General features: G+C 37.8%; 1 protein-coding gene across 16 annotated transcripts in view; it reads left to right on the top strand.

The window, feature by feature from the left end:
- The window catches only part of FHOD3 (formin homology 2 domain containing 3), a 372,401-nt gene that overhangs the window by 260,035 nt on the left and 88,036 nt on the right, over positions 1 to 24,330 (top strand). For 9 of the 16 annotated variants that reach the window (XM_086896989.1, XM_086896986.1, XM_086896970.1 and 6 more), the window contains exons 9-13: positions 2,264 to 2,407; positions 4,342 to 4,574; positions 17,194 to 17,292; positions 19,628 to 20,005; positions 23,451 to 23,576. In XM_086896989.1, coding sequence (XP_086753115.1) covers positions 2,264 to 2,407; positions 4,342 to 4,574; positions 17,194 to 17,292; positions 19,628 to 20,005; positions 23,451 to 23,576 — 980 coding nt within the window. Of the gene's footprint in view, positions 1 to 2,263; positions 2,408 to 4,341; positions 4,575 to 5,802; positions 5,897 to 17,193; positions 17,293 to 19,627; positions 20,006 to 23,450; positions 23,577 to 24,330 lie in introns of all 16 variants that reach the window. The other 7 variants (XM_086897050.1, XM_086897029.1, XM_086897020.1 and 4 more) reach the window with 2 other exon arrangements.

Below are 24,330 nucleotides of genomic sequence, written 5' to 3'. Positions count from 1 at the left end.
GCTTAACCAATTTAGTTATGCCAATATTTTATTAAGCCTCTTTTAATTTGTCAGGGCTTAGGCATTAATGAATCTCTTAAATGAGAGTGATCCCAGTGTAGACGCTTCTGGTTATGCACAGCTCCAGTATAAATTTTGTGATCTTCCTTGGAGTAGTTAGAAATTGAATTTGGTATGCTTTAGACTCTGAAAATGGATCTGTGTAATGACAAACCATCCAAAGGAAAAATACTTTATTTCTATATTTGGGAGTTCAGTTGCCCAGTTCTGGTCAACAACATGCAGTGAAAATTGGATTTACAGTGCTGTGTGATTTTAAATTATAATAACCAATAAAAGGTTGCTGACAGCAGCAGTTGCCTGTAAATACTACCTTATGCTGCTGTTTTTCCAGTCTACATCTTGCCTTACATTGGATTTTAAAAAAGCTATACTTGAAGGTGGGTGATCTGCACATCAACATTGAGATAATTTTCTGTAATTTTTGGAAGTAAATGCTCAGGAGATCTGACTGTTCCTCCACCATCTTGCAGGTAAAATATCACATCCTACTGTGCACAAAGGCAGAATAGTTGCTGTCCATGTCATTTGGAACTGAAAGCCTCATAATTAAACACTTTTTTATTATAATATTTCAACATCCAAGTTAAAGTTCTACTGAATGCTCAGTGTGAGAACTGCATTTTGTGAATCCTTAGACTTTTACTCAATTCTAGGTGTCAGTTTATGAATGAACAAAATAAAAGTGGCATCTGTTCTCAGCACTGTTCAGGATGTTTTAGTTTCATAGTTTTCAGTGGGTTCTAAACAGAGGCTTAAATGCTGTTCTGGAGGGAGACAATATAATCAAAGCCTGAACATACAACCTTAATACTTAATTGCTCTTTGTGCTAGGAATTCCTGTTGTGGTGTATTTCACCAGTCAATAATCCTGTAATGACTGAAGAAAAAAACATTGCTGTGTTGTGTTAAGATAGGAAAAAAAAAAAAAAAAAGTATGTTGCTGATGCACATATTTCAGTGTCTTACATCACAGGAAAGAGGTGCTTTAACAAGACAGCAATGTCAGCTGCCCATTTTCCTCTCATTACTCATGTAATCCAGAGCTATTTCTCTGAATGTAAAGCTTCCTGGTGTAGGGAGGCAGCCCAGAGGGGCTGCTGTTTTCTGCAGTCTGCTGCTCAGAGCCACCTTGGAAAAGATTGTCTACAGAAAAACAGTATTCACAGAGCACAGTTCATCCCATCTGAGGCATGAGAAGATGTAACTCTCCTTGGAGAGGGCCTGGGTTTTGCATCTCTTTCCCTTGATCTTTCTCTCCTCTACTGGGAATATAGATAAATTACTTAGCTAATTGAATGGGAGAGAGGAAACTACTTCAGAGTAAACTTCTCTCTAGTGAGCTAATCCAGAAAAACTGTGTTGCTTCCAGCCTGTGCTCTCAGGTATTTTGCAGCAACAGCTCTGCATAGACTGGTAACTGTGGTGAGGGATGTGTTGCCCTGCTGGTAAGTGGCACAGTGTGTTCAGTAGTTTCTGTTCAACTTGTGCAGGATTAAACTAGTTTTTCTGCATCATGAATAAGGAGCACTAAAAAATCAGCACAAACTGACTAGAAATCAGTAGCAAGCTGGAATAGGAATTAAGGAGTCAGTGTACCTTTAGTAGGACTTCAATCTGAGTGGGAGGAGAGGATTCACTGTCTCTGTAACACAAACCAATTTGTGCTCAGGGAAGATGACTGCTGCTGCAGGTGTGGAGGACAATAGGCACATGGTGCAGAATATTTCCTGCTATCCTGACATCACATAGCTGTGCATTGGACTTTTTCTTCTTAAGGCTAAACTTAAAAGAATCAGTAGGAACTGAGCTTTACTCTTTTTTGCTAAATGTTTTGGGGTTTTTTTCTCCCTCATTGCTTTTATCCCTGATTAACATTCTCTGCTCTTTAAGTCTGTTCTTGAATGCAGCCAGAAAGAATCCAACTGTGTATTTTAAAGACCTACATTTTCCATACTTCTTGGTATAAAATAACAACATTGATTTGTTTTTCCAATTATTCATTTCTCTACACAGTGCAGAGAGTTGTTTGTTAAAAGCTGTGTCACTTGTTATTTATTTTCTGTTAGTGTCTATAATCCCACATCATGGGTTTTACTTTATTTAAATCATACATAGCACCACTTGCCACCCGCTTTTAAAATCCTTTGTTTAACTCTTTTCAAAACAAACAGATTTAAATGTTTTTTTCTTTGATTCTTAGACACTGTCAGGACTGCCAGATCAAGACTCTTTCTACGATGTGGTGGACTGTCTGGAAGAGCTAGGCATTGAAGCTATTTCACAGAGACACTTGAACAAGAAAGGAACAGACTTGGACTTAGTTGAGCAATTTAACATTTATGAGGTAACATAACATGCCCTGTTTTATGCATCTTTCAGCTTGTGCAAACTTCAAAGCTGAGAGGAGGGGGGAAATGTAACCTAGGTGAAATTTGGTTATCTCTCCTATTTTAAAAGAAAAACATCTGGTTGCTGTAAGTAGTATACACATACGTATATGTGACCTGCTATGGCACATATCTGCCTTTAATGCAAAGGCATTTTATGTTAAAGCTGGGTCATAGTCCAAGGCAAACCAGCACATTTACTAGCCTCCTTTCTGCAACTGCTAGTTGCACATGCTGAAGCAAGTAGAAGTTCTTCCCATGTGCAAAAGTATTCAGAGCGTCAAAAAGGTTCAGCTGGGCTCAACATCAAAAATACCACTTGTTCTACAACTGAATATCCAGCAAGTCCCTGTTCAAGAGTTTACACTGGACCAGATCCTATGCAGTTTGCAGCAATGGAGTAATGAGTGACTCCACATTTACCACCTAGGTATAAAATAACTACTTCTGAAGCAATTTATATGCAGCGATAGGATATCCAGTTTCTTAATAATTAGCCTTTTTTTCAGACTGTGGGAAGTGTTGGAGCTAGGAGGTTTAGGCTGAAGTTGTAATGTAAATATGAATTAGTGTTCTAATGTGAAAAAATTAGATTCCTTCATCTCTGCCTAAGTCCAGCGAAGGATTTGATAGATTTGATTCTCCATTTTCTCCATCAATTCTACTCCCATACCACTTCACTAGCTAGCAGAGTTCAGCTTTATATACAGCAATTTTTAGGAAAAACAAGAGAATGAGAGGGCTTAATAATGTTCTTTCTTTTTCTATCATCAGAGGCATCGTCTTATAAAGCCCTTTTTAAAATATAATGATTAATCTTAAAAGGATGGATTGGTTTTTGTGCATGCTGCACCTACTGAAATACTTAATTGTAGAATTGGCAGTTGACTTGGTTGGGTGCCAGCTTTTTCTTGATGACCAAATTAAATTTAAACATGTCTATGCAGGTTCTTCCTTTTTTCTGTCAATCCTGTTCTTCTACCTGAAAAATCTTTTTCCTGACAGAAACAGATTCTACACCCCAAGCAGAGATGTCTCGCTTTCCCCTTTGTTTTGTTTTTGTTAAAAAAAAAAAAAAAATCTGGTAATAATTACCAGAGTAACAAGACTAATAGAAGACAGGCATTCTTCTGATGGCATACATTGCCCTTTCTATACTTCTGCCTGTTGGAGTGGATCTTTCTCATACAATGATTATTTAAATGTTAGGCTGCATTTCAGATTCAGAGAGTGACTGGTTACTATGTTGTTTCTGCCAGGGGTGTCTCATGTACCATGACACTTTGTTTCTATTAGAGGTACCTGGTTACTATGTTGTTTCTGCCAGGGGTGTCTCATGTACCATGACACTTTGTTTCTATTAGAGGTACCTCACATTGGCCCATCAGGGGCATGCAGCAGTTTCAGATATTTGGCATTGCACCCATGCTCTTCTATTTCCAGCACACTCTAGATGGTAACTTCCACTTAATCGCTACAACTTTCATGTCTGAACATGAGGAAATGTTGAATCTGTCAATGCATGGAGTTTTTTCCTGTTGACTTAACTAGAACCAAGTCTTCACCTAAGTATTTTGGATGGATATAAAGAGAACTAGTTGTCCAAGACTGCTCAGCTTCATTGAAAATTCAGTCCCACATTAAAAAGAAAACAGATTAAGAGATATATAAATGTGTTGTTATAGTGTTGTATGCAAGGCATTAGTATATAATTCCATTGTTAGAGCTGCCACTCTGCACTAATGAGTAGACAGCAACTTTCAGGGGTAGCTGTAGAAACAGTGATGCTAATAGGATTTAATCATGTTGAGACCAGGCAATTTTTAAGCCTAGGTGTGAAGACCTGTGGCAGCTGAAGCGACCGCGTCAGCCTTCTTCCTCTCTTTCTCAGGTGACACTGAGGCATGAAGATGGAGATGAGAGTGCTGAGCCCCCTCCCAGTGGGCGCAAGGATCGGAGGAGGGCCAGCCTTGGTGCTGGCGAGCGCAGGGGGCTGGAGCGCAGGCGGAGCCGGAGGCACTCGGCACAGAACGTCAAGAGCACTTTGTCGGCCCCCGCCAGCCCCTGCGGGCAGTCGAGCTTCGTGCTGAGCCATGAGCAGCGCGTGGAAGAGCTCAGTGAGAGGTAAGGCAGGAGCTGAGGGATACTTCTTTCTTCTCCCATTACTTTCTGTCCATTGCACTTGATTAATATGAAAGGCTTTTCTTTATCTTCCTCTTTTCATTGAAATAAAAATGAAAAAAAACCAAAAGCATATTTAGAGTTGAAATACCAGCGTAAAAAAGGAAATGGATTTAGAGGTGACTTACCTACATAGCTAAATTCTTCGGCACCATCCACTAAGTAAGTGGACCCAAACCACATGAGATAAAGCATTTGGTGTGAGAACTAACTCAGCTTAATTTCATCCACTTATAGATTTTATATTCACTATGTCCACATAACAGAAAATTGTAACAAGAGCATGGTAATGTTAATTCAGAGCTATTTGTCCTGTATATGTTGCAGTTCATTCTTATTTTTTTCCTCCTCTTCATTCCAGCATAACTATTTGCCTTTGAAGCTACATCATAGTAGTGAATATATCTAATATTTTATAATTAGCAAAACAGAGGCACTAATGGCTAGCTGAGCACAGTCTGCAACAGCGGAGTTAGTTGAAGACGGTGTCTTTGCCAGTCCTATGATGGTTGTGTGTGCTTAGGTAAAAAAGGAGCTTCAGATCCTCAGCGTGTCTGACTGCTGCTCAGGAGGGCTGGAAGTAATGTCACCAAAATTAGATGTCTGATCAGGTCTCCTCTCTTTGATGTCAGTGGAGTGCAGCAAGCACTGGTGGGCCTTCAGTTATCTAATGTGCTCTACACGCCTGAAATTTCAACTGAGAAGAATCAAGCTCTGAGACTGGCTGTTTGTTGGCTCTAAGGGAATCTGGCTGCCTAGCTCAGGTGGTGAAACATAAGCTGCAGACAGCAAAAGCTGGACACTGTCATCTCAGTGCTGAAGATGCAGTTTGAAAAACTGAAGTGTGGTCTGTACAAGAGCATATCTCGTATTAATTATAACTTTTGGGAAATTCATTGAAGATTTCTTTTGGTTAACAGGGGATGTAAACTTAGAGCCTCAAAATCCTATGTTGCATATAAAGCACTCTTCTTGCAAAGAGAGCTGGGTTGACTAAAGTTTAATATGGCAGTATCAAAATGTAAGACTCCAGATAACTGAAATAGCAGTTGCATGTTGTATACCAAAAAAAAATAGCACTTTATTTTCTTTCTATTTTCTTTTTTTCTTTTTGGTATTCATCAGTACATTAATATTTATTTTCCATCACCTTCTGTAGCCTGGTCTTTAGTGGGCTGACAGCTGAGAGCCCCATGGTCTTACAGGCTGAAAACAAGGATGACAGTGCATTTGGGGATGAGTTTAAAGCATTTTCAGTGAGTGAAGCTGGGAGCTTCAGCTGCTCTGCATGGGATACCTTGTGCATGACCTTGGGCCCTGCTTCAGGACTTAACAATATGACTGGGAATCTGTAGCCATGGATGTGGAACAGATATTTATGATTATATGATTTATACAGGGGTTTTTTTGTTGAACTGATGAATTTGGATTAAAAAGGAGGAGATGCTCCAACTACAAAAATCTTTCCCTTACTATTAATTAATTAAACAAATAGAAGCCATCCAGGACAACTTCTACCAATATCTTTTCTCACTATTACTGTGTGTCCTTGCTAGGTTTATTTTGCAATCTTCAGTAACTTTTAATAAATGTGTGTGTGAGCTAATTTTTAGTGGGAATAGAATAGAGGGAATAAAAACACAACAGATTTGTTTCAGAAGCTCTTTGAAGTATTTTTAAACCAACATAACATAATTTCAATAATTGTGCTTTTCTGCAAAAAAAATTATCCAGTTCTGCTCCACGGCTCTTTGTCAGTGACATATTTAAAGCATAATTTAAGTTTAAATACAAGAAAAAGTTTTTATCTAAGAAGTCAATTTTAATTTCATTACTGTTACTGTTATCTTCTGTAGGAAAATAATTAAATTCTTTTTGATTCCATTTAGAATGTAATCTTCTCAACTTCCTCACCTGGCTCTGTAAGGAAACAGGCATTCAATTATGAATGTGTGTAATTCTGATCTTTGCATGTTAGTTAAATAAAAATACTGCCTCAGCTTCCACCCCCATTCTCCAGTCCTCTTAGCAGTTAAAGGCAGGGAATATTATTTGTAGCTGGCAAATCAGATTTTTTTCCCATGGGACATTAAAGACTACAAAGTATGTTCAGGATTTGAGGATGCAAGCTCTATGCTCAGTGAAATTGTTTAAGTTACCATAAAAAGAAGTTAATCAACTGTTGGATCTTCTATAATTCTCATTTTTTTGGTAAAGTGTTTCTGGTAAACAAGCTTTTCAAATAAGCAGATTCTGTCCTTCACATTTTTAGATTCATTATCTACCCAAATCTGTAGTTGTGGTAGGAAGAGGAAAAACAACCTCCCTGCTGTATTGTGTTCCAGTAAGTCTCAACTTTCAGTGAAATAGTCCAGATGTGTGCAACAGTATCTCTACACCTGATAGCTAAACTAAGACAAAAAAAAAAAAAAAAAAAAAAGAAAAGGCTTATGGCTTCTATTCATGAATGTTTAGGGAAAAAAATAGTGAAGTTGAGTGAGTACTTTAAGGTTTTTACACATTTATAGAATTTGAATTAGACTTAAATGGAAAGAGGTTTTCTGGAATCAAATTTTAAAATTTGAGCACATGACCTTCAATGCAAGATGTTTATTGGTTTAAAGGACTTGAATAGAGCATCGTAAGTTTAGATCTTGTGGCAATTTGTATTGAAATTTTAAAATCCTATGTTAGAATATGATGCAGGCATCACCTGATTTTGTCAAAATAAATGCTCATTATGACCCTGCTCCTTCCATTGTTAATGTTGTAGAGAGGAATCCATACAAATGGATAAAAATCACTTATTACCTTTGTAAATTGAAAACCACTTCTGTTCAGCCATGAAAGAACTAACTGTCTCCTGCTAATGACCTTCTGGTTCATAACCCTGGACCCTCTTGAGAAAGGAAAAAAATTTGGCAGTAAGTTTTTGCAGTGCTGTATTTCCCAAAAAATAATTATGAAATGAATTTCAGTCTTTATTCCTTCACTACATTTTCTTTCCCGGTAGGAATTGTAACAATATTGACAATAATCTTACTGTATTGTTCCTGCTGAAAGTTCTAAACTATGTGTGTGGTTGCAGATGTCTTATGTCTGGTTTTACAGTGGATTAGACCCAACGGGATTGCTTCTGATGGCGGTTAGAGATTGAAGTCGCACTCTTACACTGTACTAAATTTTATTTCGGGAAGTATTCTAACTTATTTTTGGACTTCTGCACCAAAATCAGTAGAAGGTTCAAGTTCTTTCCCATCATTCTCCTTCCCACAATGTTCATGTTTCTTTTGTTTCTAGCTCGTCAGCTGTTTTGGCAAGTGCTTTGCTTTTGTTTACCACATCAAACAGGTTGTCCACAGTCATCTGCTTTGTGTCAACCGATAAGTCTTCCAAAAAGAGAGAAATTCATGGTGCTGGTAAAACAACCAAAAAAAAAGACAATATTGGCCAGGTTCTGTTCTGTCTCACAATGCTCTATATCCAGAAAAGTTGTCTGAAGTCAATGGAGTTGGTCTGATCTACGCCAGGATAATTGAGAGCAGACTTTGGGTTTTGAGCTGGGAAAAGTTGACTGTAAATGTTAAGGGCGACCAAAACGAAAACTTGCAGGCCTTTTTCATCCATTTGGCAGCCTTTTTCCAAACTAAATGTATTGTTTTTTTGCCTGTGGTTCAAAGCAAATAAGGATCCAAATCTGCTTTGTGTTAAAATAGTTTTTATGGAGAGCAAAGCCCAGCCTGATGTGTCTGTAACTAAATAAATAAGTAACGAAGTTGATAATAGCTAATAACTAAGAAATACTGAAGGTTGATTTAAAGGTCTGTCCATACTGCAGCATACTTTAAGATGCCTGTCCTGACCAGCAGCAGGTCTGCTTTGCTAAAAGTTCCTTGTCTTACCAAAATGGCATAGAGTACCAATAAGCCTGGCAGGAACTTCAGTCTTGTTAACATAATGTTTTAAATAGTGTGCTGGAGGTACCTCCTAAGGTTTTCTGCCCTGGTCCAGACTGAGTGCTCTCAGTCTGTGGTCTAGCATGCTGCTTCTTATGCAGTAGACTTTTAAACACATTCTTCCATGGATTGCGTTGTTTGGTTGGTTTTTTTTTTGCTTTTTAAAGTAAAGCTAGTTTTTTCCAGCCACACCATGGAAAAAGTCAGGGGAAAAATGTAAGGAGTGGCATGGAATTTGCACTAGATTTATGCTGTTATTGTATGCAGTGATTTCTGGCTAAATAAGCATTAAAAAGCAAATTTCTGTCTCTCTGTCTTTCAGTCTCATCCTGACTGGGTTTCAGACAGTAAAAGGCAACCTGCCTCAGAAGTTCTCAGTGCTGTCTTGAGCGCTGCACAGCTTCTCTGAGAAACAAATGTACAGCTTCTCCGAGAAACAAATGCTCCTCACAGTTTTTCAAATTAATGTTTCACATTTAGCTGTACATTTCTCTTTCTTCAGTACTACGCAGAGACCATACTCATCTCTTGCCCTGGCTCTCCCATCAGAGCCGTGGCAGCCAGTCCTTAGCAGATACATTCAAGTGAGCTTCTGGAAGACTTACTCTGACATCTCTTACCAGCATTTGAGTGAATGGCTCCATCACTATGGAATTAGCTACAGTCAAAGACTGAGATTTATGAAGTTGTGAATAGCTAGGATTAGGTATTTACCTCTCTTTACTAGAGTCTCTGCTTTTTATATCCATAGGTTTGATTTGTTTTGTATTATCAAAAACCACCAAAGAATTGCTAAGATTGATCTTATAGCACTAAATATCTTCATCTAGATATAACCCGGCCTTGGTTAGAGCTTTCCTGTCAGTATTCCCATGTGTGACACCTAGAAAGTGAAAGAACTGACTGCCGTCTTAAGAACTTACTAGAGTGGAGCCTGCATTCTGCATCAGTGACCGAAGCTGGCTTTAGCAAGCTTTCTCTTAGAAAGTAGTAGACCACAGGGCTAAAAAGATATGAGGAAGATCCAGCTGCTGTTTAGGTCCACCTGAGGTTTCCAGATTTTTCAATCTGAAGAAAGCTGGCCTTCAGGAGAGCTATCTTGCTAAGGTAAAAACAACAGAGAAGCAAACAGGGAATTTTTTATCTATGAACTTTGTATTTTTTAGGGTCCTGTCTGGAAGCCTGTTGGGACTCTTCCTCTGAGCAAAGAGTGGCACAGGGAATTCCAAAGTTTCCCACACATTTCTAGGCTAGCTGGACACAGCTCCATTGCACAGTTCACCCTGGGCTCATGGTCTTTCATACCCTTTATGGTCTTAGAAAAATACAGAGAAATAGTTGTCTAAATAAAGGAAAATTGTGCTGAGAAGTCATAAGGACCTGTTTGTTAGAAAATGAATGTTTCTGATGTTTGAGGATTGCCAAGATGCAGGCAGAGATCATGATGCTATTTTGGTTTTACCAGAAAACAATGAATACAGCTGACCCTCTGATGCTAAGGATTTTTTCTGCTCAGCTTTGGATTCCTGTTGAGTTTCTAACCAACAGCACAGAACTTATTTTGCTTATTAGGCCCCATTAACTGATTGTTCAAATTGCTTCATGTAGAGCCAGGACTGCAGGGTTGTTTTGTCCAAGATACAGCTGAGATTTCATTTTTTATTATCATGATTTTCCATGTTTTCAGACATCCCAAACCATAACTAATCTTTTCTTTTTCTCTAGCATTTACTATGGAAAAATTCTAGTTTTTGTCATGATGTTTCAAGTTCTAGTGACTTTCCACAATACTGTAAGAAAATATTTGATTGTATAAATACTTAATGGCTATAAGTTAAAGATGCAGTATTGGGTGGGGTTTATTTTATTTTATTTAGAATGGTTTGTTCCACATTTCTTAGAGTTGCCGTCTGTGTCAAATTTGATGAGCAGTTTGATTAGGTATGAAACAGCAAAGTGGGGAGACCTAATGTCATCATTTGAAGACTCAGGTTGTGATATAGATTGCTAAAGATGAGAGAAGAAGTTAATTTCTCTTTTATTGCTGTAATCGAAAGAAACACATGTTGGGGTTTTTTTCCCTGATGTTTATCTCTGGTTCCTAGTTTTGGATATTTAAAACAACTGAGGCATGAAGTTAGACAAAGAAAACATTTCCAGGATAAATATGCAGGCACATATCTGTGGATGTGAATCTCTTTAACACATGTACATACACACAGAGATACACATATACATATAAGCTGCATATCTAGCATTTGGGTGTGGTTTGACATTGAATGGCATGTGATCAGTTATAAGCGAGATAATAACGCTTTTCACAGTTTGCTTGGTATGGGTGAAAATGGAAATGGGATATAAAAAATGAAGAGGTTGTGGAAAGATTTTTCTATGAAATGAAATAGCTTGGTAAGGTATCCAAGGTAGTATCCACTCATAGCATCAGATCTTTTTTAGTCTTTGACAACAATACCATACAAAAATCTAACCTGCTGTTTTAGGTTTGGAGCAGGGGAACACATTAATTTCTCCTGTGCAGGTAGGATTGAAGCATGAAGTCAAACAGATTCTAAAGGAGAACTCTAAAAGCGTGAAATTCGTAATCTTACTCTTTGTAAGAATATTTTGGAAGCTCTCGTAAGGAATGTAGAAGAGGAAGAGACATAAGATAGGTTAAGAAAAATTTTCTTTTGAATACCATAAAAAAGGACTGCATTGATGTATAGATAGGGATTGACACACTATTGACCCAATAAGTAATAATAACACAAATATCTAAAATTTACAACTTGATGAGTATCTCCGGCCCAGGCCCTATTACTTTTTCAAGTTGATATCAGCTCTTTTTATATTAATTAAAACATCTCTGTAGGTGTGTCAGGTTTTCTAGTATGGATACTCTTTTCTGACTGCAGATTTTGCTGAAAGGAAATGTTTTATGCTTGGTATACATGCAGAGTCCAGTTAACAGCAATGCACTTTGCTGTAAAGGCAATGGCAGATTTTCCTGTTTGAACTTCAGAAGGAGTGAAGAAAGCACTGAAGTTGAAATAGATTATTTAAATATATAGCTGCATGGGAAATTAAATCAAATCAACATCACAACTTACCTTAATTATTTTACTTTGTGTTTTTCCACTTGTGCTTAGCTGTCATGAATTACCTGAGGAAATACAATGCCAAACCAGGGTATGAATGCATTTCTCTGGATCTCTATGGTTGTGTCTTATACACTGGAGTGTACATGCCTTAGAAAGTTCACCTCTCCAGTGTGTCCTCAGTGCTTGTAAAAATGATCCTCTGAGAACAGGAAAGGTTTTTTACACATAGGATGAAATGTGGGAGGAAAAAAGCTAGCAGCTTGGCAGGATGTCATTTCCCTTTGAAGGGTCAATAACAGTGGCCTTCAGGTATTAACCAATATGCACTTCCAAGTTCTGAAAACAACATTTCTTGTCTCTTTCTGATTGTATTTCACTATATATTGCTCCAAAAGTCTATCTGCATCATTATTCTGTTTCTTTGCCTCTCTCCTCTTAGAAATGTGAGAACAGCAATGATACTCAATGATCAGAGAGTTGTCACTCTTGAAGTCTTGGCAAAGCCTTGCCAGTATCCTATGCAATGCTCTGCTGTCTTGCTCTGTTTTGATGTGTCCTATATAAACCAACTGCAGCAGCTAAACAAGTGTGGAGGTATTGCCTAGGTATTATTTAGGTGTGAAAAGCTGTTACTGATCATATTTGAGGGATAACAAAGTAATAGGAACCTAAAGATAAAGAACAGGTATGAAGGCATAGCGAGTGCTTGTGCTTCATATAATCTGTCATTTCCTCAACTTTTTGTTTGAACTGTTTTCTTTATTCAGGGCAGAAATATCAGGATCATTTTCCTTTTGACCTTTGTAATTATTCATCTTAGTCTTCCTGTGTGCAGAAGGTCAAATTTTGAGGTTTTTTAAGTACATTGTTATCCATATAATTTTGTGTATTTTCACCTTCACACAGTTGCACCAACTGCAGTGGAATAGAAATAGGTAGTGGGATTAATAGGTGGTTTCTTTAGTTTTATTTTTAATGGAGGAGAAAAGTGTACTGCCATATCTTTATACAGACTTATAAACATTGAATTTTAATTATTACTGCTTTTAGCTATCACCTAAAGGACTAGTTGAATCTGTTTTGGCAGCTAGGATAGAAGAAATGAAGAAGAAACACAAGTGTACCAAAGCATTTGTTTATTTTACAAGGATTTAGGAATTTGGCTATGAATTGTGCCATCTAAGCTATAAAAATGGAATCAAACTCATAAATTGAAGAAATGGCAAGCAGTAACAAGAGAAAATAAAATTACATCCTCTGAGACTTATAGATAGCTTTCCTTGGTGGAACATTTTTCAGTTTCTCTTTGTTTACTTGGAGTTCAGGGATGCAGCTGTGCAAGAAGTAAAACAGGTCAGAGGTTTGCAGGAGGGAGAGTGGAAAACAACCTTGAAAGGAAAATATGTGAGATCAGCTGATAGTATTCAATTTAAAATAATATTGTGAAATGAGTAATGGTGGTCTTGTTTCACTGAATGTGGCTAGTAGTCCTGGTCACAGAATCATAGAATGGGTTTGTGTTGGAAGACATCTAAAGATCGTCTACTAGACCTCATGAGTTAACTTCTGTGAGCACTGTATGTGCAGACCAAAGCCTTGGTGGCCTAATTATGGCAAGTTGGTATTTTTTTCTATTATTCTATATTCTGGTTCATTACTGCTTAAATTCATCCTAAATTAAAATTATTTTAAGTGTATCTTACCTTTTCAAAATTTCCTTTGATACCAAACAAAACAAAATGTGTTTCTGTGCTCATGCTTATTTTGTTGGTGTGGGTTTTTGTTCGGTTTCGTTGGGGTTGTTTGTTTGTTGGGAGATTTTTTGTTCCTTTAGCACAGCCTTTGATTTTTCTTTTAGCTCTGCCTTTGGAATTTTTTTGGAGGCGGGTAGTGAGAAACTTGTGTTTCTGGGCTACAAGCTAGAAAGAAATCCTAAGTTCTTTCAAGTTGCCTTCATCAAAACTCAGGTGACAAAGAGACTGGGGAGAGCCTTGAGAAGACAGAGACTACATAAATCCTTGTACACATTGCTCAGCTCTAGGGTCCTGTGAGACAAAGAGAAAGTTTTGGTGCTTTTAGTCTTGTGGACTAAGAGCCATTTCTTCAGAGTCGTGTCTTACTTTTAAAATCATCCAACTGGGACTAGGTTAGGTGTGTGTGAGGTGCAAGGCCTGGCATCTCACGAACTCTGCCCCTGCCTTCACCTAAACTTGTAGGAGAGTGCCTTTGTTATAATTTCCTTTCACCAGTCTGTATTTATTAGTGCTTTTCTCTTTGCAGGTTTGAATAGCTATTTATTAAATCAGCAGGACGAATTTTTCTGGCATTCTTTTTATTTTGTCTTTTTTAATTTATTCATTGTAAAAAGGATAAAAGTTAACAATTTTGTTCTAGACACTTTGTTAAGATTTTATTTTGCTGTCCTAGTGGTTCTCTCTCCATAAACTGCACTTTCATAGTCTTTTTTAACATGCATATTATTTTAAGGGGCTATAAATACTTTCATGTCAAATTTTAGTTGAAATAACTGAGCAAAACCTGCGTCTTTGAAGATGTTTGTTAGTTGCCATGACCAATAATACATTTTATGAAAATTGGGGTGGGGGGGTGGTGTTTATTTGTTTAGTTTTTTTAACCTGTAGCAGTAATCCATTCTAAGGATGAAAATAAACAGAGTGATTGTTTTGAAGTTTGTTTTCAGTGCTATAAAGCTTTTGTTTAAATATTTCTAACCTGATACTTTTATTATGGAACTGAAATAATCCAGGAACAGCCTTAAGGTTAGCTGAATATATCTGATCCTTCAGCATTAGCTGAAGGCCTTCCTCCCTGCCACTGGATAAATATTTGCCTTTTGTAAGCAGGATAGATTCCTCTGCGCTACTTAAAACCTTGCTGGTTTCTGCAACCTCATTTAATTGGAAACCTCCCTATGAGTCCTCTTTCATTATTTAATTTCATTATTTCATTGACTCCAAATTTGCATCTGTATGTGAGAGGGACAATGAGCTTTTCCACATTACTCCTTCTCCACTGCATACAAAAATGAACACATAACTCTAAACAGTAGAGATTACTTCTCAAATTACTATCTGCTGTTGTATTTGAGCATCTGACTCTAGTTGGTGTTTTCCCATTTTAATAAATATTCACACTGAAATTTTCCTCTTCTACCTTTTAGGAAATATTTAGTTAGCAGGTACTACCTGTTTCGTTGGACAGAATATCTGTACTCTAACAAGACTGAAATGACTGCCACTGTTGCTTTGGTTAAAATAAGAGTGCACATCATTCCTGCCTGTGAGCTTACCCCTCTCATTTGATCTTTATCTGAGCCCCTTTCTGGGCATACTCAAGGACTCTGAAACTGTGAGTTGCTAATACAGGATGTTCAGAGTGTTGAACACTCCCCTATTTAAGCACACACTTATTTCCTTTGGGCAAGTTTGCCTTGACCACATTGGCTCCCCCAGACTGGAGAGTGTGCCTGCCTCTGTGCACACTGATCATCTCTGCTACCAAGTCACACAGAGCCAGATCCCTCCTCTGGCTTTTCCAACTATTTGCCATGTAATTGCTGCCCTCCTACACCTAATATTAGCAAAGGAAAAGAGCTTTCCAATCAAAGCTTCCTCTAAGATTTTGACCTAGAACTCAAGGACCCTTAAGGAAGGAGTCATTGGCCTGACAGAAGAATGATCTCTCTGGAATCTCTAAATTTTTTTTCAGCTCCTTTCTCTGTGCTGTGTAAACTCTTGTTTTAGCCATGCCCTCATAAGGTCGAATAAATTCTCAAAGAACTCTTTCAAATTTATGAGATACACCATATCAGATGAGTATTTCACTAATGATTTTTGGCATTTTGAGAGAATTGAGAAATTTTGACATCACTGATGTGGAATCCTGGTAGAAGCTTTAAACACAGCAATAGTGGGACCCCTCTTGTTCATATAAGCAATAGCTGTGCTGCCAGCCTTATAGCATGCATTGTGCTCTAAACAGAGAAGTATGATTCCACAGAGTTCCATGACTTATTTCCCAAATCTGAATGCTGTAGGACAAGCAGATACAGAAGTTTCCCTTCACAGGAAGTAGAAAACCTTGAGTAAGGAGAAGGGATTATATGAATGCTCCCTGGTTCAACTCTTTCTTTTTTCCAGTAAATGAGTAAATGTGTGAAAACTGAGAGGTGTCTGTATAAGGGAGGTATATATTTGTGGGCAGGACAGGGAGATGAAGAGATGACAACTGAGATGGGTAAGTCACTAAGCCACTTTAGGAATTGTTGAAGGTGTTCACTTTGTAAATGTTTGCCAGAATATTGGAAAATATTCCAGGCTCTGTCATTTTCCCGGTTATTCTGTAACTCTATATAAATTCAACAAATTTTTGATTCACCCTTTGCATTGCACTCAATGATTTCATGATCTCAAACTCTAAATATTTATTATCCTTATAACATGGAAACTAATTCTAAATGGAAAAAATCCACCGAGCATCCCTTCAGAATCAGAGGAGAGAAAACAAGCTTTCAGGAAAATGCAAGGGATACGAGTGTCTTAAAAACTTCATCACTGATTGTATGTTTTTCTTTTTTCATGGAGCATAACCTAATGGTATATACATCATTAAATCAAGTGGAGAGCTCTATCAACTGCAAATGCATCTTGTGTGAGTCTGTTGGTTTGGGAAGGTGAAAAGCATAGATACGAGGGACAGGAGGGCTACACTGTAGTAGTGTAGCCTTTTTCATTATGTTTAATATAGTTTTCCTATTTTACTTATGTGGTTATAGGCTATGGAGGCTTTATGCATGACTTACACTTCTCTTCTGCCAGAATTACTGCTGAACTGAAGCCTGCTTTGACCATACTAATGACTCTACTGAAATAATTCATGTACTGGCATCTGATAACTTAAATATTGTTATTTGCTAATAGTCCTGAACTGATTTGGTTTCTGTTATTTCTAGCTCAGTGGTTCACCCTGTTCTGTTTTTCAGTTGAGCTATTGGTTACTTAGCAGGAATGTTTTATTTGGGTTAACTTAGAGAGTGTGATGTCCAGCGCCAGCTGACCCACGCCAGCACAGTGCGTACCGCCCTTTAGGCCAAAAAGACACAACTTAATGACTAATGAGTTGAACATAGCTGTTGTCATGAATATTTTTCATTAATGCCTCTGCAGGTAGGACAGCTGAAAATGGAAAGCAAAGCTCAAGAAAAATCAATGGCAGCTTTGAATTTTAAAATAATAGTAAAAAATGTAAATAGAGGAGAGTATAGCAGTTTTATCTCGGTAACTACCCTTGTGCAAACACATACTTAGCAGGAAGTTATAGGTGGCTTTTTGTCTAACATAGGAGGACCATAACTCCTTCTTCATCAGTATCTTCCTTCCATATTTAATTTCTTTGCATTTATTTTTTGGGGGACTCATGTTATTTTCTCTTCCACCTTCTTTCTTTCCATCCCACTGCATGCCTCTTTCCTTGGTCTGACCTCAGAGAGGACGAGTATGAAGAGGAGGAAGAAGAACAGCCAGTCACAGAGCCCAATACTGAGGATGAGGGGGAGGAAGAGGCCAATAGGCAGGTCAAAGCCAGGTACCAGGAATCGGCATTGTCCCTCCACCTTTTTTTCAGGCTCTGATGTGAACTCACCAGCACAGTGTGCAGCAGCACCCACCTTTCCACTCACATTCCTTGATCACCTGTTAAAGCCACCCCCCAAGGAAATGTTTTTGTGTTTAAAAGCTTTGGGGAGCGGGCTGGGGGCTGGCAGTGCTAATGAAAACATGTTTAATTATATAGGTTCAATGCACTATGAACTGTCCTCACTCATTCCCTTTATGTAATGCTCACATATCCTAAAAGCTTTAGTGAAAAGCATAACTTTAAGCATGGTTTGGTTTAACTTCTTAGTTAAGGCAATGATGAAATACTCCGATGCTTACCTGAGGATTAGGTTTTCATCCCTATCTTCATAATACTACTTTATTAGGAATATCTGTTGCTGTGCAGTAAATTGACATTTTTTGAATGCTGCCTAAGATTTCATAGAAGTTTTGTTCATGTTTTATTAGCAAAGAACTATTTTGAGGAAAAACTGATACATATGTAGATATATTTTATATATATATATAATTTTATAAATGCCTGCACATCTGTGTATATACAGACATGAGCAAATCACCAACCAATATTCTTCATCACCTATCAATTCTCTTGTAAAATTTTCCACTTTCTTCTGAGATACATACATATATGTCTTTGGCATTTGGCCACTTGATCCTAATAAATTGAAAACAAGAAAATACATTCTTTGTTCCAGACAGCCATTTGATTTAGGTTAAATTATTTGGCTTTAAATCTCAGCAAATGAGATTGGATTTTATTTTCTTTTTACATAAACCACATTCATGTAGACACTAGATAGAAGGAAAAAAGGAAACTGTTTAATGCGTGGATTCCAAAGAAAATACTGTGCTGTTGTTCTTATTATCTTCCAGTCTGCAAATCTTGCCAATGGCTGCCTGAAATTTCAAAATTAAGTGATAATTTCCTCAAATCTGATTCTTAAAAGTAAAAGTGAAGACACAAGTTATTGGTAAATCTCATGAGTATGCTAGAATACTGCTTTAAAAAATGAGGAAGAGCCACGTGAAGAGTATAAGGTGTTTTTAGGTCACTGGTCTTTTTAAGGTAATTATCTCTTTAAGACAACTGGGTGATATTCTCATGACTTTCCTAAGTTCCTTCTTTCACTGTCTCTGTAGCATAATCAAAATTAATTGTAACCTGGCTATTCATCTTAGATGCTGTCAGGTAGGACTGGCCTGGCTTCAGTGTCTCCTGTCAATAGGTGGAATAGATGAAGGTTTCCAGATTTTCCATTGTGAGAACAGTTACCTGGTATACACCTGATGATTAACTGCATAATATCCCAGCATATCTAATATAAATTGTGTTTATAAATTGTGTTTTTGTTGCCTATGCTGTGCCAAGCCCACAGGCCTCAGACAAGGACTGTGTCTTCCATGCTGGTTGAGGGATTGCAGAAGTGGTCTTGGGAGAATGAAATCAGCCACTTTCCAAGTGATCCAGCCCAAAGCCCATGCACAGTGTTTATGCTGGAGTTAGTAGTGAAAACAGACACCCTGGAGTGCAGATCCCATGGCTTTTCACCTGCTTTGTGCCTTCTATCACTCAGCAACATCTGCCTTCAGTAGAGCAAAGCAGATGTGTTTTCTGTTTCCTTTGATGCAAACTCTGCAAGTTTCTATGAAAGACCAGCATGGAATGCTTACACTCAGAGAAATCAGAAATTAGAGCTTTCATATCTAGACAAATATCTGGTAAGGTGTTGCTTTTGAGATCATTCTAAACTTGATTTTTAACAGAACAGGGCTAATTGAGTACTTTTTTACTTTCATCTTTGTTAGATGAACATTTTTAGCAAAAAGATCAGATTCCCAGAGAGGATTATAGTCAGATATCTGGACTTGGAGAAGCAGTCATGCAGACTGTATCTTGAAGCATCTGGTCTCCATGGAGTGTTTTCCAGTGGGCTCAGTCCGCTTTGTACTGCACTGACGATGTTTACAACCTAACTTGAAATACAGGAAAATTTTTCTGTAAATAGATGTGAAAACACTCATAAAAATTAGTTCTGAAGCCTATAGGTTAAATAACCTCTTTTCTTTTAGAATTAGTTGCTTCTTTTCCCCAGTATTTCCGACCCCAAGAAGAATCCTAGTGAAATACAAAGATGTGAGTTCTCTTTACTTAAAAAGATGCAATGATTGTGTAAATATTGGAAATTTTTGTTTGTCTAACTCTACTTAGTTTTCTTTTTTCCCTGCAAGTGTTACTATCTGTTACCTCCCTTTGCTCCATTTTTCTCTCTGCTTCCCTTTCTAATGATTTCTTCCCCCTGCAGTGAGGTTCCAGATGTGCATGAGGCTGTGAAGGAAAACTTTTCACAGTGTTCTGACTCTTCAGCTGTCTCCAGTGCCATTTCTCCAGCTGAGAGGCCTCTCGCCTGCTCTAGAGCAAAGAGCTTTTCTAGCAACTCCTCTTCTGTGCCTGACTCCTCTGTCTCTCATCATAATTCTGTCCTTTCATCACCATCTTCACCTGCAACAGCATTGCTGAGCTCTCCCCAAAATTCCTCAGCATCCATTACTCCAAAAGCATCTCCAACAGTGGAGAAATTACCTTACGTACCGCACACTCCTTTTCACCTCTTCTCGTATGACTTTGAAGAGTCTCCAGCATCTGTGAAAGAGAAGGAAGCAGAAATGATGAGGGAAAACAGGTAGATTTTATATAGCTAACAATAATTTTTAGATAAATAAATAACATTTCTCAAGAATTTTACAGTGGTAATTATTTCCAGAACGTACTGTACTAATTTAAGCCCTGTAAGCCTGTATTTTGATTTGATATTTTCTCCTTGCGTTTGCTAACATCATTACTCTTCTTCCAGGTCTGTAGTTAATAAATATCCTGGCCTCCTCTATAGAGCAGTGGATAAATAACCCATGATTTGGGAGGTCACAAAAATGAGCACCATTTTGCTCTCATTTACAACAATGTAATTTGCAGACATGTTTTCATGAAAATTAATGGGGCTCTTCTGCTATAAAACGAAAAGGGGTCAGATCAGCACTTGAAATTCAGGGGTGAAGTCCTGGCTTCAAAGGCTGAAAGCCAAATCCTAAATTTGTTGTTTGATTACAGTGCATGTCCATCTCATGTGCAATTTCAGCTCATGCTTGTAATAAAAAATTTATAAAGGTAACATTGCACTCAGTTTTATCTCCACAGCATCTATTGAATTTTCCTGTTCCTCGTGCATTTCTCTTAGTTTTTAATTTCCCCATCCTACCCATCTAAAATATATATATATTGTTTTGTCGAGTTTTTTGTTTTTCAAGTAAAAGAGATAGACAGTAAGTAGTACTAAAACCAATGATAGAGAATCACCTTGAAAAGAGGTCGATGATTTTTTTGCTCTCTCTCACAGTTTTCAGTTTTCTTTAAATTAGGTGCTGACAATGTATATTTATATTGCATGCGTATCTATTTCTTCCTCTCTCCAGCAGTCCTTCTGAATTTCTGCATGTGAACAAATGTTTTGGTTCCTTTGACCCTTTTAATTTTTGATCTTTCTCTCCTAATAGGTGGGTGTGGTTGGTCCCCTTTTCATTTTTCTGAAAAGACTGTAAATCCAAGTAGGTGTTGAAAAGGGAGTTAATTCACGTATTTTTCCTTTACCTGCAACTGGAACACTGGAATTCCTCTAAATTTACATTTTCCTTGATTGATGCATTTTTTTCCCTTAGACCTCTCACACTTATTTATTGGTCTCCCATTGCTGTTGCTGTTATACTTTGGAGAGTAAATTTCATAAATACCTGCCATTCCTGCCAGTGTTTTGGTTTTTTTTTTCCCCTCTGACCATCTTTTCTGCTTCCAGTTTGTAGAGAGATTCAAGGGTAGGGGTGAGGATGGAGATTCTTCTGGGTTTATTTGAAAGAAAAGGAGAACAAAGCTTGCACAATTAAGTCTGTAATATGCCCATAAAAGAGGAAAATGTCTTCAGAGTGAATGCTGCTGGATAAGACTATTGCATCTCCTCTGGTACATGAAATAAGAAGGGAAAATGGAAGCAATAGCCAGTACCAGAGGAAGGTTAGAAAGATGATAAACTTTGTGTACAGCATGCCGACTTACCCTGGTGTTCTGGTCTTGCCTTGCTCCTACTCTTGCAACAAAGTGTTCCTCTAAATCTGATAGGGTGTTGTGTCCAGACCAGTCCCTCTGAATTTGATTTTTTAGTTGTTGTAGGCCTGACTCCATAGGAGGTGTGTTCCCTCCATTTTCATGAGTGTTATCTTTGGACTAATTGAAAACCCTTGGTCTGAAAAAGGGTTCTGCTCTATGTCAGCTCTTTCATGGGGCAGAGAAGAAAAGCACATGTACTGGTTGACAATAAGGTCTCCTTGCAGTTGACAGAAATGGAAATGGAGGTTTTTGTGTCAGGAACATACCAAATGAGCTCTGAGTTCTTATCAGGACAATGGAGTTTTCTCATCACTCAGTAAAGGCACAGTCAGAACGTTTCCTGGGCTGAGCCTGTCAGAGAGAAGACCCAAGCCAGGTCTCTGCTACCAGTAAAGCTCCACACTGTCCAGTTACACAGCCTCCAGCAGGCCACTGTCTCCAGTTTCTAGTTAGTTTTCTTTTAGGGCAAGAAGGCCCAGACAGCAATTATTTCCTGCAAAACTCCTTTTGTGGCTCAGAAACATGCATGTTAGAATTTTTTTCTGAAAATATTTCCCCTCTTGCTGGTCAGTATAGTGTCTCAAAAACAGATTGGAGAGGGGAGATATTTTCTAAAGCATTAACCTGAAATTGCTATCCAAGAGGACATGTTCTCTAAAGCACAATCCCTTCCATTGTAAAAGCACCTAGCTGAAATCTACTCTGATTTCAATGTGGGCCTTGGCAGGCAGCAATGCTGTTGAACCCTAAGGAATGAAGCTTGAAACTTTGAATGAAATTTTGCATGGCTAGATGAGTGTGCTAAATGGAGCTGAAGGAAACCAACCAGGCTTTTCAAATAAAATTGCTGAGTGAAATTACTGAGTGCTGATGTGTGCGAAGGAAGAAGCAGCAAAGAAAAGATATGGTGACAGAGGATATAGTATCATATCTTATGAATTATTATAAGGAAAATGATGTTGCTCTATTTCTTGAAATTAATTTTTTCATTTGGATGAGTTGGCCTTGCAGACTACTGATCTTCAGAGACTCATACGCTTTCCATGTGGGAAAATGGCATTGTCTGTGAACAATATTAAAGAGAGAAATAACATTTTCCCAAATCAAGAATCTTTTCTTGACATGCTGTTTAAGTACAATGGTTAAAAGGCACAGCAAAACAACACAACTGCCTTTTCTATTCAGTACAGGAGCCAGGATGAAAACATTGATAAAAGGGACTCTGGGGAGGTGGTCGTTCCAGGAGTCCTGGAAACAATTTCTCTTTGATCAGCAAGCTCACATTGAAGTGAAGCAAGTTTATGGGGTTTTTTAATGGAGAGAAGGGCTGATAGAAATTTCTAAAGCCGTGCTTCCGGAGACATGTCTTTTTAACCATGGTGATGATTTTTTACAGACATTGTAAGAAATGGCACATAAGCTATTACTTATGTTGGGGGAGGGGAAAGAAAATACCGCTGCCTTTAATTGAAAATAATGTGGTTGCTATTCCATTTAAAATGCAAGCATTTGCAAGTCATGGATGCCCATGTTCAGATCATGTCTCAGGAGTGCTGCCGTTTTCCTTAATTGTAGTAGATATGAATACTGCTGTCTTGGGCTGGTTTGATCCCTTTTCTAATGGCTGGATATCAGCTCCCAAAATAGCAAATAATTCTGAATAACTGAGCAGTAATTCAAGTATTCCTGTTCTGAGTTGTCACTTGTGAGGACTATGCAAATTTCTCATTATTTTCCTAACCAACAGTTCACTGTTTCATCATGTATGTTCATGCCATGGTTGATATTAAGAGTACATGATTGGTTGCATATTTGGAAATAGAGCAACATTCTCAGAAGGTGAATGTTTGAAAAGTTGTGGGGTATGGGATCACTACCACCCTGTAAATAAGAGGATTCACTGTTGCATGCCTGTTTGCTGACAGATTCTTTCTGTCTCTCCCTTTCTCCTACCTTTCTTCCCATTTCTTCAGGTACAATAGCTATGGCAGCAGCTCTTATTCTTCTCCACGACCTTACACTGGTGTGAGTGCCCCAACAACACCCACTACTCGTTATGGGACAACTCTGTCACCGCCTCAGGAGACCAAATCTGACAGGTTTGTAAATTAATCAATGTTTTGACAACAGTTCCTTTGCAGACAAGGATGAAGAAGATAAATGTAAGCTGTTCTGAATGAGTATTTGAAATAGCTTCTAGCTGGATTTTTTCTAACATTGGGAAATTAAAAAAAAAAAAAAAAAAAAAAAAAGTGATCATTTTCCACTCATTCTTAAGCCTTTCTGTTTGACTTGGTGTTAAAAGCTAGGTGTATTTCCATCCTACTTCTGTTTCTTCCACTTAAATCGATAAAGCAGAGTTGCTCTACACATATGCAGTTCTAAGTATTACAAGGTGAATTGAAAAACATTTTCTTTGTTTTCATTTTTAAAAATAAATTCAGATCTATCTTCACTTTTATCATCATAAATCATCTGTAAAATCTTGGAAATCTGCTTAGCTCAGAATTTCCTAGGCCATAATATTGTTCTTTCTTGAAAATATGTGATATATCTTATTGTATTTCATCCTTTTCTTTCTGTAGCTAAAGCAAACTCCTAGTAACCTACCAGTTATCAGCTTGCTTTAAGAAAAAAATCAAAAGGGGAGAAAAACCCCAAACTGGCAAAAAAAATTATTTTGAACAATCAAAATTCTCTTTTGAATTATGTAAGGTACTAGGGGAAGAAAAATATAGAAAAATATTATGGATACATGAAAGAAATTCTTGGCAAGATGTTTGGACCACCAGGAATTAACTATCTGTTACAACCTGAGAGTAAATGACAGTTTCAAGGGATGCTATGCTGACT

This window comes from Cyanistes caeruleus, chromosome 1 (assembly GCF_971803275.1).
Source record: "Cyanistes caeruleus chromosome 1, bCyaCae1.hap1.1, whole genome shotgun sequence".
NCBI lineage: Eukaryota > Metazoa > Chordata > Aves > Passeriformes > Paridae > Cyanistes > Cyanistes caeruleus.
This window is presented reverse-complemented; position numbering and strand designations above follow the sequence as displayed.